This window comes from Macadamia integrifolia, chromosome 9, assembly GCF_013358625.1.
Source record: "Macadamia integrifolia cultivar HAES 741 chromosome 9, SCU_Mint_v3, whole genome shotgun sequence".
Taxonomy (NCBI): domain Eukaryota; kingdom Viridiplantae; phylum Streptophyta; class Magnoliopsida; order Proteales; family Proteaceae; genus Macadamia; species Macadamia integrifolia.
The window spans coordinates 19,136,295-19,152,177 of record NC_056565.1 but is presented as its reverse complement, the minus strand read 5'-3'; the positions used below and the strand labels follow the sequence as shown (position 1 = coordinate 19,152,177).

General features: G+C 36.1%; 2 protein-coding genes across 3 annotated transcripts; one reads left to right on the top strand and one right to left on the bottom strand.

Moving 5' to 3' along the window:
* The first annotated feature begins 3,401 nt into the window (after positions 1-3,401).
* On the top strand, positions 3,402-8,059 carry LOC122088536 (mannose-6-phosphate isomerase 1-like). Its single transcript, XM_042657831.1, has 5 exons — positions 3,402-4,105; positions 4,253-4,420; positions 5,925-6,137; positions 7,161-7,427; positions 7,553-8,059. The coding sequence occupies exons 1-5, from the start codon at positions 3,749-3,751 to the stop codon at positions 7,901-7,903; spliced, it is 1,356 nt and encodes a 451-aa protein (XP_042513765.1). The 5' UTR covers positions 3,402-3,748; the 3' UTR covers positions 7,904-8,059.
* Positions 8,060-12,288: 4,229 nt separating this feature from the next.
* On the bottom strand, positions 12,289-15,435 carry LOC122088122 (40S ribosomal protein S7-like). Of its 2 annotated transcripts, none has more exons than XM_042657282.1 (6): positions 15,289-15,435; positions 14,008-14,092; positions 13,849-13,922; positions 13,643-13,766; positions 12,784-12,966; positions 12,289-12,631 (listed from the first exon to the last, which is right to left on the bottom strand). In XM_042657282.1, exons 2-6 carry the CDS (start codon positions 14,080-14,082, stop codon positions 12,509-12,511), a joined length of 579 nt encoding a protein of 192 aa, XP_042513216.1. In that variant the 5' UTR covers positions 14,083-14,092; positions 15,289-15,435; the 3' UTR covers positions 12,289-12,508. The 2 variants fall into 2 exon arrangements, with proteins under 2 accessions (XP_042513216.1, XP_042513214.1); XM_042657280.1 differs by having other exon boundaries at positions 15,282-15,434.
* Between the last annotated feature and the right edge of the window lie 448 nt (positions 15,436-15,883).

Below are 15,883 nucleotides of genomic sequence, written 5' to 3'. Positions count from 1 at the left end.
GTATTTCAATATATGATTAAGGTCTATTCATGGTTAAGACCCTCACTGGCCTCTCCAACAGTTGGAGAGATTCCAATACCTGTATTTAAATGGGCATTTTCATTTCCTCATTGTGGTTTTTGGCAATCTTCTTTTCAAGAAAATCTTCAAATTAGATAGTTATCGTGAATTGAAGATGATGCGGATAGGCGTATGGTTTCAAGTTTGATTCTCTATCAATGTATATGCTAATTTAGTGGAGATCGCAATGGTGGATTACTACGCTAGTCTCCCCAAGATTAGTCGAGGTGCATGTAAGTTGGACCCGATACCTTGGTTAACAAAAAAAAAAAAAAAAAAAAAAGATAGAATGGCATAGGGGACTTTTCCAAGAGGAGGAGGAGAGAGATAGACACAGATCTAGGTATATCGATGGCATACCAACTTTTTTCATATATATCATACTATCATACTAATTTTTTTTTTAATTTTTATTGTTTATCTTCAATTTTTTTTATTTAATGGAGAAAATCTTCTCTTTCCTTTCTTTCCTTAACTTTACCTTTGCCCACGATCTGAATTTTTTTGGTAAATAATATTCTTCATTTTTTTTTTCTGTTAGATTTGGTAAATAATCCATGGTAGAGAATAGGGGCGTGAGATAGTGCTTCTTTGTTTGGTAAACTCATATTTCTTCTACGAAAAAAAATCATATTTTACCAAAAAAGTACCATATATCTTTACATTCTCTTTCTTTTTTAATCTTAAATAACTCTAATTAAAGAAATATGTTGTAGCCTCCATCGAAGTATCATTGGTAACTTTCCCTCTCTCTCTCTCTCCAAAGAATTTTGGATCGCCATTAACAAGAATTATTCTTATTTATAGGTTTTGTACTCCTCTATCAATCCATCATCAAAGTATTCGTGGTAACCTCTCTTGCTAAATGGCTTCGATTCATCATTAATGATCGTTGTCTTCTTTACAGGTATGGGGTTTTGCATTCCTCTAACTTTCTTTCTCTCTCTTTCGCTCTCTTCTTCTGCCATACTCTCTATTTTTCTTTTCTTTTCAAAACAACTTTCTCTCCCTTATTAATCTCACAGTAGAACACAATCTGCTGAGGAGTAGATGGTTATTTTCTATTTTTTGTGTTTGATTTTACTTCCGTTGAAGGTTCTCTAAATTGAACCCACATTCAAAATTTGGATAGGTTAATTTTACAAAGGATAATTTTTAAAATGTATTTAGATTATTGTATATATTTAATTTCTCTGACAAATGCTTGCATGTACATGTCAGTTTTACTAAAATATATATATATATATATATATATATATATAATGTCGTTTCGACCTTGACAAGTTGAATGAATTGAATTTTGTACATGAAAATATAACTACCTTTCCCTGCCAAGCAAATTAGACAATTTATACGAAAGGCACTAAAACCCCCACTCCCCACCACCCTCACCCCCACCAAAAAAAAAAAAAAAAAAAGGCCATTTATACAAAAGGAACTTGGGACATTATTTTGATTGTCCTTATTTCTCTATAAAATTTAGGTTTAATCCAAACGGAATTAGACCATATGTCTATTCTGTCAAACTCATATCTTTTACACCTTTATCTTAATAACTGTCCCCATATATCAAATTTGTCATTATCCTTCTACATCGCATTGCTAAGTCTACAGGCCACATAAGATTGTGACGTCTACAATATCATCTAATTCACATGGGGTTGGCATTGTGTTCACTAGATGCCCTAGTTTTCTCTCCATTTATTGTCATTGGTGTCACTGAATAACTGTTTCCTTTTCCTTTTCTTTCTCTTTCTTCCTTTGATAAGGAAATGGATTGGAATTGGATTTTCTCTTCTTGGATCTTTGTTGCTATTCTATTAAATTTATCTCAATATTTGATTTGGTGTTCTTTCTATTGATTAGGTTAATTGTCCCTTTTGATAAAGAGGGTAATGAAGTTTTGGTTTTTTGGGACTAACAAGTTTCCTCATTTGTTTATTTGGACACGCGGACCCTAGCTTCCCCTTTCAAACTTATTAAAGCAAAATCATTGAACATGGTCTCCAAATTTCAGGTAAACCAGTTGAACCACAAGTCAGTTTGACCAAAAAATTTATCTCTTCTAAATCCACATCCTAAAAAAATAAAAAAAAATAAAAAATAAATCACAAAGCATAACATGTTCAAGTTGCTATAAGTTATTCATTAAAAGATTTTTTTTTTGGTGATATATCTAATTTGTGCCATTTGAAAGGGTGATGTACATCAGTATATGTCAACTAATATGAATATATCTAAGGGATTGTTGGTCTGACCATGTATAAAAATTTTATATTAAAATTTAATCCTTAATTCTTAAAGTATTAATAGTTTTCCTTGTCTTTTCAGTGGACCATGATTAGTATGCATCTTTTTATTTGGGATTTGCAAAGTTGTATTTTATCACGTGCCTGATTAATTGCATTTGACTTAAAAGCTCACATATATGAGCATGGGATTTAGAGTCTACTTAGCCATAAAATTTGGGTCATTATATATTGTCAGGTTACAAATAACTGAGAGTCTTGGGGAATCTTTTTAAATAGGTCATCTATAGAAACTCTGCCCTATCACTATGGCTGAGCTATCGGAAAGGTATAATATGGTATATCCACAAAAATTTGGCAAAAGCATGTCTCTTCAAGGAATATAATTCTTGATAGGCATTGTGATTTCATATGAAAGGCTAATGTGGTTAATCAATAGAAGAATAAAGCATTGTTTGGATTCTCTACATTTCAAATTTAATTGCCTTTTTTTTTTTTTTTTTTTTTTTTTTTTGATAGAATCAAATTTAATTGTCATTCTCTAATGTGTAAACGATCATCTATTGGGATTTTTTTTTTTTAAAGGAAAAGTTATTCCGTTGTGCCTATTGATATTGTCAAGGAATGGTAAAAAATGCTAACGAAAAAGGAACGCCACAATGAAAGGAGAAGGATCTCAAAAACACTTCTATGTTCAAACTCGTTTCATTCCTAAAAAAATGTTTTTTTGAAACAAAAACAAAAGTAAAAAACACCTCTGATTGAGAAACATTCTCACGAAATAAAAATGTTATCATACAAATCTTAAAATGCCAAATGGAAAATAAAGAAACATGAAAAATACCCATCAAGATTTTATGAATACCTTCTCCTATCCTTGAGTTGCTGGCTCTTTCTTACACCCTAGCTCTTGTGGCTGGAAAATCAGGCTTGGTCCATCATCCGGTTCAACCGTTTTTGTGGTTTGGTCTATAGATGAACTCACCATAGATTTGAAAAAATCCAATTGCTTATTGGTGGGCCCACCAAGTTGACAGAAAAGGGTATATAGACTGAAGCAAAGAGTAAAGACGATGACTTCTCCCTCTTCAATTCAATTTTCATAACCGTAAACTGTTGTCATCTCTAATAAGAAATAACTAACACACCATTCTCTCTCTCTCTAGACTCTACCTATCCACCTTGGCCGCAGAAACAAACCCCCAAAGTTCCCAAGTTTTTCTTTGTCAATTTCTTTCCTCATCGGCATTCACAAGGCCTTAAATCTGGTGATAATGTCTTTCCACTGAATCCCATAAAAACCCACTTGTCCTTCACATTCTCATCACTCTTTAAACTACTTTCTCTCTTTCCAACTCTCTAAAAATGCTTCAAACCAGTCTATGAAAGATCAAACTTCTTTCTTCATTTCTTTCCCCTTTGTTGTTCTGTGTGTATAGATGGAACAAGAGGCGACCAAGAAGAATGGGAATATTGAGAATGAGCCAGTGAGATTGAGATGTTCGGTTCAGTATAGTGATTGGGGCAAAATTGGAAAAGATTCCAAGGTTGCGAGGCTGTTTTCGCTGAATTCTGGGTTGGAAATTGAACCCAGTAGGCATTCTGCAGAGCTTTGGATGGGAACCCATGAGTCAGGGCCTTCGTATGTGGTGGAAAACGGCCAAATTGGTGGTGGGTCTTCTGGGTTTGACTCGGCAAGTCTGAAGACTCTGAAGTCGTGGATTTCGGAAAACCCTAGTGTTCTTGGTTCTAAGGTTGTGGAGAAGTGGGGAACCGATCTTCCATTCTTGTTCAAGGTATTAAAATTGTTTTTTATCAATTTAAGTATTTTTGTGGCCCCATTTGCTGCATCTTTCTCTGGATTTCGATTATTTTTAAAGTTTTTGTGGGCTTTCTTTATAAAGTTTTATTTTTGGATTTTTTTTAATTGTCTGGTGATGTAGGTGCTCTCAGTTGCAAAAGCATTATCTATACAGGCGCATCCAGACAAGGAATTAGCAAGCGCTCTGCATAAAGCGAAACCAAAGCTCTACAGAGATGATAACCACAAGCCTGAGATGGCTTTGGCTCTTACAGAATTTGAGGCCTTGTGTGGATTTGTCAGTATTGAGGTAACAACTAACAAGCCTGCTTTCCTATTGAAGTAAAGTATATTGCCCTAGTTTATCATTTGATCTTTTTAAAGGTGGCATTTCTTAGATAAAAAAAATAAATTCCAATCTGGCAAACTGTTGATAACTGGGTTTTTTCCTCTGTGCCCCCTAGAAGATCCGATGGGGTTCCCTACGAGCATTTGTTATTTTGTTTGTTAGTCTGATCTTCTGTGTTTACAATTATTTTAAAACATTGGTTATGAAATTTAAGAAGATAACTATTGAAATTTTCTGTTTAAGTATGGGCATTCTATAATTTGTGGGAATGTATGATTCTCAATATGATTTACAGTTGTTAGTTGTTACCATTTGCTAACATAACATTAGTTTCTGAATTTTTTTCCCCGGAAGATATCATCTGAATTTCGCTTACATTCTGCTACCATCTGTGAGTTTGATTTCCTAGTTTATTCATCTTTGATTGTATATGAATTGTTTCATGAGGTGTATAATACATCTTCTTGTATAATCACTATAATTTCTAGGAAGTTCTTCCGGATCGGGTAGAGTTCATGATTAACCAGAATTCTGGACCTGGTTGGACAGGCCTGTGAACAGGGGAGTAGGCTGCCTCTGGTTTGAATGAGTTCAATCCAGTTTTGGACAGTCCAACTGGTCCCCCCCTTCCCCCAAACCAAAAGAAAAATGAATATTAAATGATTTTTCATTTTCTTTTCCTCAAAAAAAGAAGGGAAAATCACCAAAATGATTACTTTTCATATGTTACACCTCAATTAGGTTTTCTTCTTATGCTGCAAAACAGTAACATCTCCTACTTGGTTTATTTTTCACTTCACATTTCTGCTATTCTCATCTCCCACGATGTATTTTTCACTTCAAATGTCTGCTTTTCTTTCTCCCCCCCCCTTCCCAACTCCCCAAAAAAAAGGGAATGAAATGGGGAGGGTTGACGTCTCAGAACTCCATCTCACTCTAATGCCAGCCCTAAAGTAGTGCCTATTATTTGACACCTAATGTCAAACTTGGATATTTGAGCATCTTGTTCAACCTAATCTGGAGCAATCTAAAACAATAGATCCCCGGAAGAGATTTTTTTAATGTATACATTATTTATTTGTTTTGAGGGACGTTTCACTTAAAGGTTCATTCAAACTGTAAAACTCCTTCATATATGGTGAAAAAGAATCTTTGCAATAGGATTTGTATTCGTGAGCATAAGACAATTTTCGGGAGAGAGAGGGAGAGAGGACACAAAATGGTCAGTTAATTAACAATCTAAAACAATAGATCCCCCAGAAGATTTTCTTAATGTATATACATTATTTATTTATTTTGAGGGAGTTTACTAAAAGCTTCATTCAAATTCTGTAAAACTCCTTCATATATGTGAGAAAATTCTGTGCAATAGGATTTGTATTTGTGAGTGTAAGACAATTTCCAGGAGAGAGAGAGAGAATGCTCAGCTAATTGACTATTTGTAGGAAATACTATGTTTCTGCAGGAGCTTAAAGATTTGCTTCATGATGTTCCTGAGATTATAGATCTGGTTGGTAATGCTGAAGCCAATGAAGTTCTACTTATTAATGAGCAATATGATGAGAACAGAGTAAAAGCCATTCTGCAGTCAATCTTCACCCAGTTGATGACAGCAAGTGAGAATGCAATCACAGAAGCAGTATCCAAGATGAAACAACGTCTGAACATGGACACTAAGGTATTGAAACTACTTGTTACTTATTTGTTTAACAGTATGATTGTATACTAGTTATAATTGCAGTATTTCTGCCATTTCGTTACTTAGTGGGGACAATCCAACTTTGTCAGAGCTAGATTTTACTTCTAAAGTTCATCTTTTCCCTACAACATATAACCGATAGGTTGCCATGTCACAAATATCATTTTTTTCCCCTTTTAGAAAAGATAAATCTTCAGAAGTATTGCATAGGTCACCCTTGATTCTCCAGCTTGATTTTGGAATTTTTTTTATTTGTTTCTTTTGTAGAGGGTTAAATCCAGAGGATATTAGACAACCCAAGCTTTTCTCTCTCATTTTCTTTTGGTGGATAAGTAGCAACCCAAACATTTTGATGGGATGAAGCTGTATGATTGGCCAAGGGGGGTGGCACATCTCATTCAGAGAGGCTTAATCCTTGGCTGTCTTGAAAGTTCATTTCATTAATATGGATTATTGACTCCAATGTTCCACAAATCTGGTGGCAGGGTGAGGGAGCTAAGCAAGGAACTCAATTATTTCAAATTCAGGCTAAATTATCCAGCTCAAAACTGATGCAATAGCTTCCACTTTCATTTTCTGATCCAGCTATCTTCTGTTATGCCTCGTAGTACCACTTTTCCCTCTATTTTGTATTCCATGAAAAGCAATCCAAAATAAAGGATATTGCAAATATCTAATCTTCATTGTTTATGGGAAATTCAAAGACATTAATCTTATAATGTGCATCACAAATTCAGGAAAAGTGATATGATTGCCCTTCTGAGGTCCATATGTTACTTTTTTATTTATCCTCGTGACATTGTTTGCAAGAATCCAAGAAAGCATTTGCTGTACCACAAAACAATAATCCTAGTTTTTCCTATATGCTGTAAATGCTTATATAGTTTCAGACCTCGACCAAACACTCAACCACTAAATGTTCTACGGTGAGTGCTTTTAATCACCATGCACTGTCTTATTCCTTCTGCCATAATTTTCTTACCAACCTTTATATTGTTTCAGGTGAGATGTTTGACGGACAAGGAACAGCTGGTATTAAGGCTAGAGAAGCAATATCCCGCTGATATTGGTGTTATGTCTGCCTTATTTCTCAACTACGTGAAGCTTAATCCTGGTGAAGCCCTGTATCTAGGTGCCAACGAACCCCATGCATATATATCTGGTGAATGCATTGAATGCATGGCAACCTCAGATAATGTTGTGCGTGCTGGCCTCACCCCAAAGTACCGAGATGTCCAAATTCTGTGTTCCATGCTTACATACAAACAGGTAAACATCCTAATCATAGAGAGGTGTTCACCAAACCATTGGGTTCTTAGGCAGAATTATGACTACCTTATATGTTGGATCAGTCCTCTAGGGGCCACAGTCCATCTAATTCAGATTTGTGGCAGGGCTTTCCTGAAATTCTCCAGGGTGTTCTCTTGAATCCATATACAAAGAGGTACCTCCCACCCTTTGACGAGTTCGAAGTTGATCATTGCATTCTTCCCCAAGGAACATCGGCAATACTTCCTGTAGTCCAAGGACCATCCATTTTCCTTGTTACAGCGGGGGATGGGACAATGCAAACGAGGACGGGCTTATCTGGAGAAATGATATCAGAAGGTTCTGTTCTTTTTGTGCCTTCCAACACTGAGATTACAGTAACCACCAGAGAAGGAATGCAACTTTTTAGGGCTGGGGTGAATAGCAAGTTTCTTTCAGAGAATGAAGCGGAAGAAGTACCATTTGTTACTTTATAAGTTCTAGCCAGATTTACATGCTTTATATGTATACTTTTCATTTTTTTTTTTTCTTTAATAATTGTATGAGCTAAGATGGTGCTCCCTCATGTGAACGCTGGAAGTATATATAATAGTGATAATATAGTGAAAGAAAGATTAAAAATTATAATGAAAGTGTTACCAGCCAAATTTATCAGATTAAAAGAGAAAGAAAGTTATTAAGAGTACAGTGAGGTCAAGCTTGCTTTCATTGTCCACATTCATCCATTCATGGCTTCTGAAGGGCTCATCTTGCCTGTTGACTTTATAAAATCTTAGAGAAGAATAATATTTTCATTAGCTAGCTCTCTCTGCAAATGTAGAAGGCTTTATATATACATGTGCATTACCTTGCTGACCAAGAGAATGACAGATAAGGCAACAAGGAACATAATTGAACTTAATTGAGGAAACAAGAAACCTATTCAAAGCACAACTCATATAGCTCAATACAACCCCTCAAGTTGAAGGTCCTTTGCGGGTAGAACTTTATTTTGTCTCGTAGAAGCTGATATTGTGTCGACGATAAGCCCTTAGTCATGATATCAACAATCTGATCTGTAGTGGAAATAAAATTGACTGTTAGATCACATTGGCACAAAGTGTAAATCGATCTGCACATGCTTGTTGTGGGCATGAAATACAAAATTGGTTGAAAGATAAGTGGTGCTTATCTTGTCACACCATAAAATAGGACACTATTAACGGGAACCCAAGTTCAATGAAGAGAGACTGGAATCAAGTGAGTTCTACTGAGGCATTTGCATGTGCCTTGTACTAAGATTCAATGGACAAATGAGTCACAACCTTATGTTTACGAGATGGACACGAGATGAATTTTTTGACAATATTATTCGCAAACACACCAATAGACTTGCGATCATCAATAGAACATGCCCAATCAACATCTATAAATGCCTAAAACTGTAGAGAAGATGAATGCTCAGTGCATAAGATCACTTGACTAGAGCCCAGTGAACCTCAATTGGCGCATGCATAATTTGACAAGCACAATTGATTGCTAAGGAAACATCCAGTCTGGTGAGGGTGATATATTATGGACCCCCAACAACATCCACCAGTTTTGGTTCTTGTTCAGTTCTACTCGATTCTTGCATGGTTCAATTCCGATTTTGGTTCCTGTACTCAAACCATATACTATAATTAGTATTATATGATTCAATACTAATATTAGTACCATATACTATAATATAGGGACAAAGTTTTTTGTCAGGAAGCGACCTACTGAGGATGTGTGCCCTTAGGTCTAGGAACATGGGCCACTCTTATACAGAAAATATTTGCTCTATAATGTATTGATAGACTATAATATATTACTAGTATCCAAATTCGATTTGATTTTGATTCTAAAATTTGATTTCTATGTTGAATCTGGAATCGAATCAATTCTGAAATTCGATACTCGAATCAATTCTGAAATTCGATACTCGAATCAAACTGAATTTTATTCAGCCCGACTCCAATTTTGGTTCGAATTTTACAACCTTGTGGAGAGGACTGGATTGAGGAGGGGGGCCATGATTTGGTGGGTGTCAATGTGGATGTAGAGGTCAGTGAGGGTACGAATAAATTGCCGATTTGACCATTGGATAAGTAGATTAACTAACCAAATTACCAATGGTCCCATTTGGTTGCAGGGAAAATAAAAGAAAGGCGAAGTGAAAATTTTCAACCTTGAAATGAATTTTTTTTAATCCATTACTTAACATGACTAGAGTATCATTTACTCAAAATCATCCTTTGTTAAATTATTAAATTTTGGGAAAGGTTGAGCATGTCCCTAGCTTGCTGGCCTTGCACCAATGGGGAGCGCATGATGGGAGGGGCAAGGGTTCTTTTCTAGTGGTGGTGAGAGAGAAACACATGGTTAAGTAACTTGGCAGTGTACTCAGCCTTTTCTCTTGAATTTTATTTTACTTTGCATCCAAATCCTAGATTGAAAAAAATAAAATAAAAAATACATTCCAAAAGTATAATATCTAAATGGAGAAAGGTTTTCTAGGTTAACTAGAAAACCAATCAAAACCACTCCCTTGTCTAAGTAGGATAAAAAAAAAAGGGGGGTTAGTTTTTTGTCTGGGAGAGGCCCCTACGCCACAAACATATGGAAATGCAAAATGACCATGATGCCCCTCCTGGCACCCTTGTGTTAGGGCACAAGGGCTGTTCTCAGACAGAAAACACTTGCCCAATATTTTAAATTAGGACCGTCAGTGAAGGAAAACTTGGTCAAGATTCGACCACCCTCTCTCCCCCTATTGTACACCGTCGATGGGCCACGGTGAACTGATGCCCACTCTCTGTGGTCACAGAAAACTCGGTTCATTAAGTTATACAATCATATTAGAAGATTATTACAAGAATTTTACTTCTTTTAAAAATAAATCTCTCTTCCCATCTCTTCCCTTCCCCTATTTTTCCAAACAAAGCCATTAACACAAACATGATGATCCACATATAATAAAACCTTTTGGAAGACTATTTAGGGGTTAGATAGGAAATCATACATTCAACAGATCCTCTTGTTCAGGAGTGTGGATTAGGCTAGCGCTCCCATGAGTCTATCTCTTTCCCATATAAAAGGACACTCGTACCCCCTTTTCTAGAGGGAGAATAGAGAGGGACCACCTCCAAATAATAAATAAGATTTCTTCCACAGGGCCGTGGCAAAATCTAGTCGGGCTTAAGAGAAAAGTGGGTTTGGCATACAATTACGTAAGTCTAAGGCACTATTTGACAATGTTTCGTTTTTACCGTTTCTACATTTTCTTGTTCCCAGAAATGGAGAAACAACCTAAAAAGTGTTTGATAAAGTTGTTCCGTTTCACTTGTTTCTAGAAACATAAATCAAAATTTAAGCCTATATATAATTCTAAAAACGATTTTGACGAAACAAGTTGGATTTGTTTTGTCGTTTTTAGAAACGAATTTGAGAGAAAAAAAAAGGCCATTGTGCCTAACAAATCTCTCAACTATTTAAACCTAAAAAGTGGCAACCGAACCCCCTCTCTTCCTTTTAGGCATCCGATGATACTATTAGGTTTTTTAGTGACATTATATCCGCAAAAAGCATTTTCCAAAACAGGCTTGTCAAATACCAAAAAAATTATTTTTCTTTTCAAAAATATGAAAATCCATTTATGCTATTTTTAGACACAAAAACAACAAGAACATTATCAAATGGTGCCTAAGAAACTGCTACAATAGTAGTTCAAATGGCACAGAATACTATGCCACATCACCGTCTACCCAAGTATATGCAACGCAAAGCTTCGAAAGCGGTTGATCGGAGGAAAAGGTGAAAAATCAGTAGAGAGGCCTATGCAACTCGTCCATCGGCCCACTAATGTATAGACCAATAGGGCACTTTCGCTTCAAGGACATTGAAATTTTTAAATCTGAAAAAAAAAAAAAAAAAAACTAGGAAAAAGATCATACCAGCAAATTCTTATCATAACTAACTTTCTTAAATTTGAAAACTGAAATAAAAGTTGCATACAAAAGCATAATCACTAAATATGATAAGAAGAAATTAAGAAAAAGAACAAGTACCATTAGGCCATGCGACATCCGAATACTGATCTCTTGCCTCAAAATTTAAATAGCTTAAGCGAGAGAGAAGACTAAGTCACGTGGCCTTACACGAGCACAGGTAATAGGAAAACACACCCAAGCATCCAACATGGCCAGAGTGATCATTCAACATCACTGTTTTGAGGTATTCTTTTTTCCATGGTATAGCAATGATTACAAACGCTTGACATCACTATTTTGAGGTATACTTTTCTCCATGGTATAACAATGATTACAAACGCTTAGGCAGCATTGATTGTCATCTTAAAAATTGAACGACAAAAAAAAAGATATACAACGTTTGGCGATTAAAAATGCTAAAACAACAAAACCTCATCCTATCATTTCTATTTTCGTTCTAAATACCTAAAAAATAAAAACCAAGATAATCGTTCTTGAAACAAATAGGTTTACCAGACATTTTTTCTTTCAAAAAAGAAAAATAATAATAATATTTTAGCACAGAAACTAAAAATTCTATTTATGACACAAAACATCACATTTCTAGAACTCTGAACTGAATAACTACCAAACACAGGCAAATTCTTTTTCTCCTTGTCTTGTCTTCCCTTGCAAGGAATGGAGCCAAAGGGGTTGCAAATTTTAGGGAGTCTGCCCTCACGTTTGCCCCCAACTGCACCTATTGTCCCTAATTTAAGCATCTTTTTTTTCTAACTTAAACCCTGATCTAAACAGCAGTTAAAAGCCTCATGGACACGTTTGAGGCAGAGATACAGCTTTAACAATGAGATTTCTTAAGCACCAAAAAGTTTAAGCAAATTAACTTTCCTCGAAACAAAAAATTTAGTCTACGACAAGAACATATAGTCTCAACTTTCAGAAAACAATACCATCCATCACGCTTCCTGAACCAAAACGAGCTTGAATGCTCGGACAAAATTTTAATTCAATACCTAATAAGAAAAATAAAATAAACTAAAAAGCAGCATAGCAAGCTAGAGATAAATGACAATGCAGTATTATGGAATTTTATGCCTCGGTGGTAACTGGGTACTCAAACACAACATCTTTCCCTGAAAGCTTCCGGTAAACTCCTGCAAATGTCTCAAGCTTGTACTCGGTGTTGTTCCTCTCCTTCGAGTCCAGGTAAATCTGTCACAATCCACAGACCACATTTCAGGATGAAGCCACTAGAAAAATATAGTACCACACAACCAATACAGAATAGAATCATAAACCAAAATCACTAACTTGTTACAGAAACTAAGGTACTACTTTAAAATGAACACCAGAACAGCTTGTACCTTGATTATTTTGGACCCATCAATACGGTATCTGACACGCTTCCCAATAATCTCTCCAGGATAAACAACATCCTCAAGCATAGCATCATGCACAGCAGTTAGTGTGCGGCTGCGAGGTCGCTGAACAGCAGAACCCTTCTTTGGAGGTCTCAAGATCCTTCGAGTGGCAATAACTATCACCTCCTACCAAATGATTATACAGATGAGGAAAAAATAAAAATGTGAGCCAATGAAGAATTACTTCAAGTAGAAATTTAAATTGATAGGCACCCATCCAGAGTTAGACGAACTAATATCCTACTCTATATATATCCCATTGCAACAGAACACTAACAGGTTACTTGCAATTCCATCATTATCTGATTAGGACCTCAATACAAACAATGGCATTTATCAGGTGTATCAATTATTAATTCTCAAGCATTTTTGATGAAGATGATGTTGAATTTTGTATGGACTGATCACTAAAATATTTCTGTACGCGTACAAACAAAACAACATGACTTCAGTTGACAATAGTAACACATGTGGTCAGGTTTTCACTGAGATTGACAATCTTCAGATAGAGGGGCTCATGACCTCAATGTGAGTCCATTTCTGAACTTTCTTTATCGAGACAAGTAGATTTATTCTTGAGGAGTTCCTGGTGTTGACTTTTAGCAAAATTAATTCACATATTTCTAAACCTAACTTCCATTTATGCTCTAGGGGCCTGAATCTCATCCCAATGAACAATCAACCAAAGGTCTTAGAGCCTTTCAATCATTGCACAGTTACTTTTCTCCTTGTTGATCAACTACATACAAGAAAATCAAAACAAATCATCATTTGAAAGGGGAGATGAGAAGGCCTCAAGTACCTTCCCGCTGAACTTCTTCTCCAACTCCCTTACAAGCTTAACATGAATCTTGCGGAAAGCTTTCCTCAGTCTGTAGGGAACATGGACTACAATGGCCTTCCGATTCCCAGAAATATCCATCTGACTGCAGAATACGAAAAGAGAAAAATGACTTTCCATGGTAGTTAAAACCAAGTATTTATGTAAAGGCAATTTCACTTTCTTACACTGCTGAATTTATGTAAAGATCTTTCAAGTCACTTTTCAGCTCCGTGCTGGAAGTCTCCAAATCAAAGAGTGCCTGCAATTACAGTGGAATCAGATTAATGATCACAGGGTAATATACACTAAAGTTACAGGGTAAAGGTTTAAGCAGTGGAAAGAACCTGAGCAACTGACTCCTCAAATTCCGAAGGCTCAGCATCCTTGTCTTTCTGGATTTTCCTTCTGAATGTGTACATCTTGGCAGATCTGGAATCCATTCAGTAAAGGTAATATCAGATTGTCCGTTTGGCAAGAGTTCAGAATCACATTTGCAATATACCTCCATCCATTAAGGTCTTTGAACCAATGAAGAGAGCATGCTTGATAAATAAATGCACAAATAAAATAGTTATTACAAAAATTCTCAACTTTTACGGTTAAAAGAATTAGGTTTTCTTTTGTTATTTCCTCACAAATAAATCCTCCTAAGCCACAGTTCAATGGACGTTGTTAAAGATATCCAAAAGTGTCTATGTTCCCAACAGTTGAGTAACATAGAGTGCATACACGCAACTAATCAGAATCAGCTAGGATGAACTTATAGAGGCATCAGTAGAAGGGGACATGCTGTCACACACAATATAACAACAAAAAACTCAGCCTTATCCCAACTTAATGGTGTCCTTGACCACATGGATCCTTGCCCATCAATCGAGTCTATTTGAGTTCAAATCGGGACAAGGCCTTAACTATGCAGGTCTAAAATATTAACATCCCAATCTCACTGGGCTGAATACCCAACAAAAAAAAAATAATACTAATGGAAAAAAGAGAGGCAACAAAAACTGGTAAAGCAAGTGGGTAGTGTTTTTCCACAAACACAAACTCAAAAATCCCAAAAGAATAACAAAAACGCAGGCAAAACAATTATAAGTGCCAATCATATTATCATTACGGAACCAAAAGCTTGCACACAGCCTAAATCATATACAAGCCAAGTTTACTCATCTACTCCTTGTTTCCTACGTTCAATATCAAACGAAATTAATTCACACGTCCCAGTTCCAGTTCCATATGAATACTGCAACAATCGCACTCATGCCCAGAAAAGCATTTCAATCAACATTTCGGGAAGAAAAATTACAACCATCCAGTTTATTAGACACCATTCAACCCAGGCAAATCCAATGTATCTAATGTCTTAGAACTTCGGACCGTAAGACCCAAAAAAGGATATTAAGGACCCTTACATACCATCTCACTTCTCGGTTGCAGAAGGAAAAGATCAATTAAACATGAAAATTCAAAAACCCTAATAGATCCAATTATTTTGATCCCAGAAGATAAAATTTTAAGATCGTAGAATGATATATGGACAGAAAACGAACTTCGAATCCAATTTGAAATGCATCCAGACATCCGAAAACATAACATTCGCTATAGATTGCAGGCTTACCTCTTACCTGAGCGCTGTGGGAGCTAGGCCTTCTAAGCTTGGGAGGAACGCTCACTTCCCACTTCGCACTACGAAAGAGAAACCCTAGTTCTAACAGAGTAGAAGGTTTTAAAAGACAAGAAAGCACGATGCGATATCTTACCCTATTATCTGGACGGTCCAGATTATCGATATACACAATGGGGATCGGTCTTGGTCGACACCCATCCGGATCGATGATATGGGGTTATATCGAAAGGATATATCCGTGATTTTTAAAAAAAAATTGGACATTTTTACCTTAGGCCACATCGATACATTGATTTTTTTTTTTTTTTCTAATGAAATATCCGATACATTGATGCACCGATACAGGATTGGCCCAATCCAATCGGGCAATTCCTTGGATCTGCTACCAGTTCCTAGAACTATGGTTACAACTAGGGGTATAAGTTTGACCCTAGTGGCCTGAACCTATCTTAATCCGTCTTGAGCTTGAACCCTATTTAACTTGGTTATGAGGGTCAACCTAGCCCAACCAACGGTTGAGACCTAGGCCCAGCTCGGTCTGGTTTTAACCCTGATTTATTGTTGTGTTTATGTTTCCCTTTCCTTAAGCCTAC

Coding starts and splice junctions, on each gene's coding strand:
- LOC122088536 (XM_042657831.1), top strand. CDS start 3,749: ATGGAACAAGAGGCGACCAAGAAGAATGGGAATATTGAGAATGAGCCA. Junction 4,106..4,252: donor ATCTTCCATTCTTGTTCAAG/GTATTAAAATTG, acceptor CTGGTGATGTAG/GTGCTCTCAGTTGCAAAAGC. Junction 7,428..7,552: donor CCATGCTTACATACAAACAG/GTAAACATCCTA, acceptor GATTTGTGGCAG/GGCTTTCCTGAAATTCTCCA.
- LOC122088122 (XM_042657282.1), bottom strand. CDS start 14,082: ATGTACACATTCAGAAGGAAAATCCAGAAAGACAAGGATGCTGAGCCT. Junction 12,967..13,642: donor AGAAGAAGTTCAGCGGGAAG/GTACTTGAGGCC, acceptor ATCATTTGGTAG/GAGGTGATAGTTATTGCCAC. Junction 12,632..12,783: donor ATGGGTCCAAAATAATCAAG/GTACAAGCTGTT, acceptor GGATTGTGACAG/ATTTACCTGGACTCGAAGGA.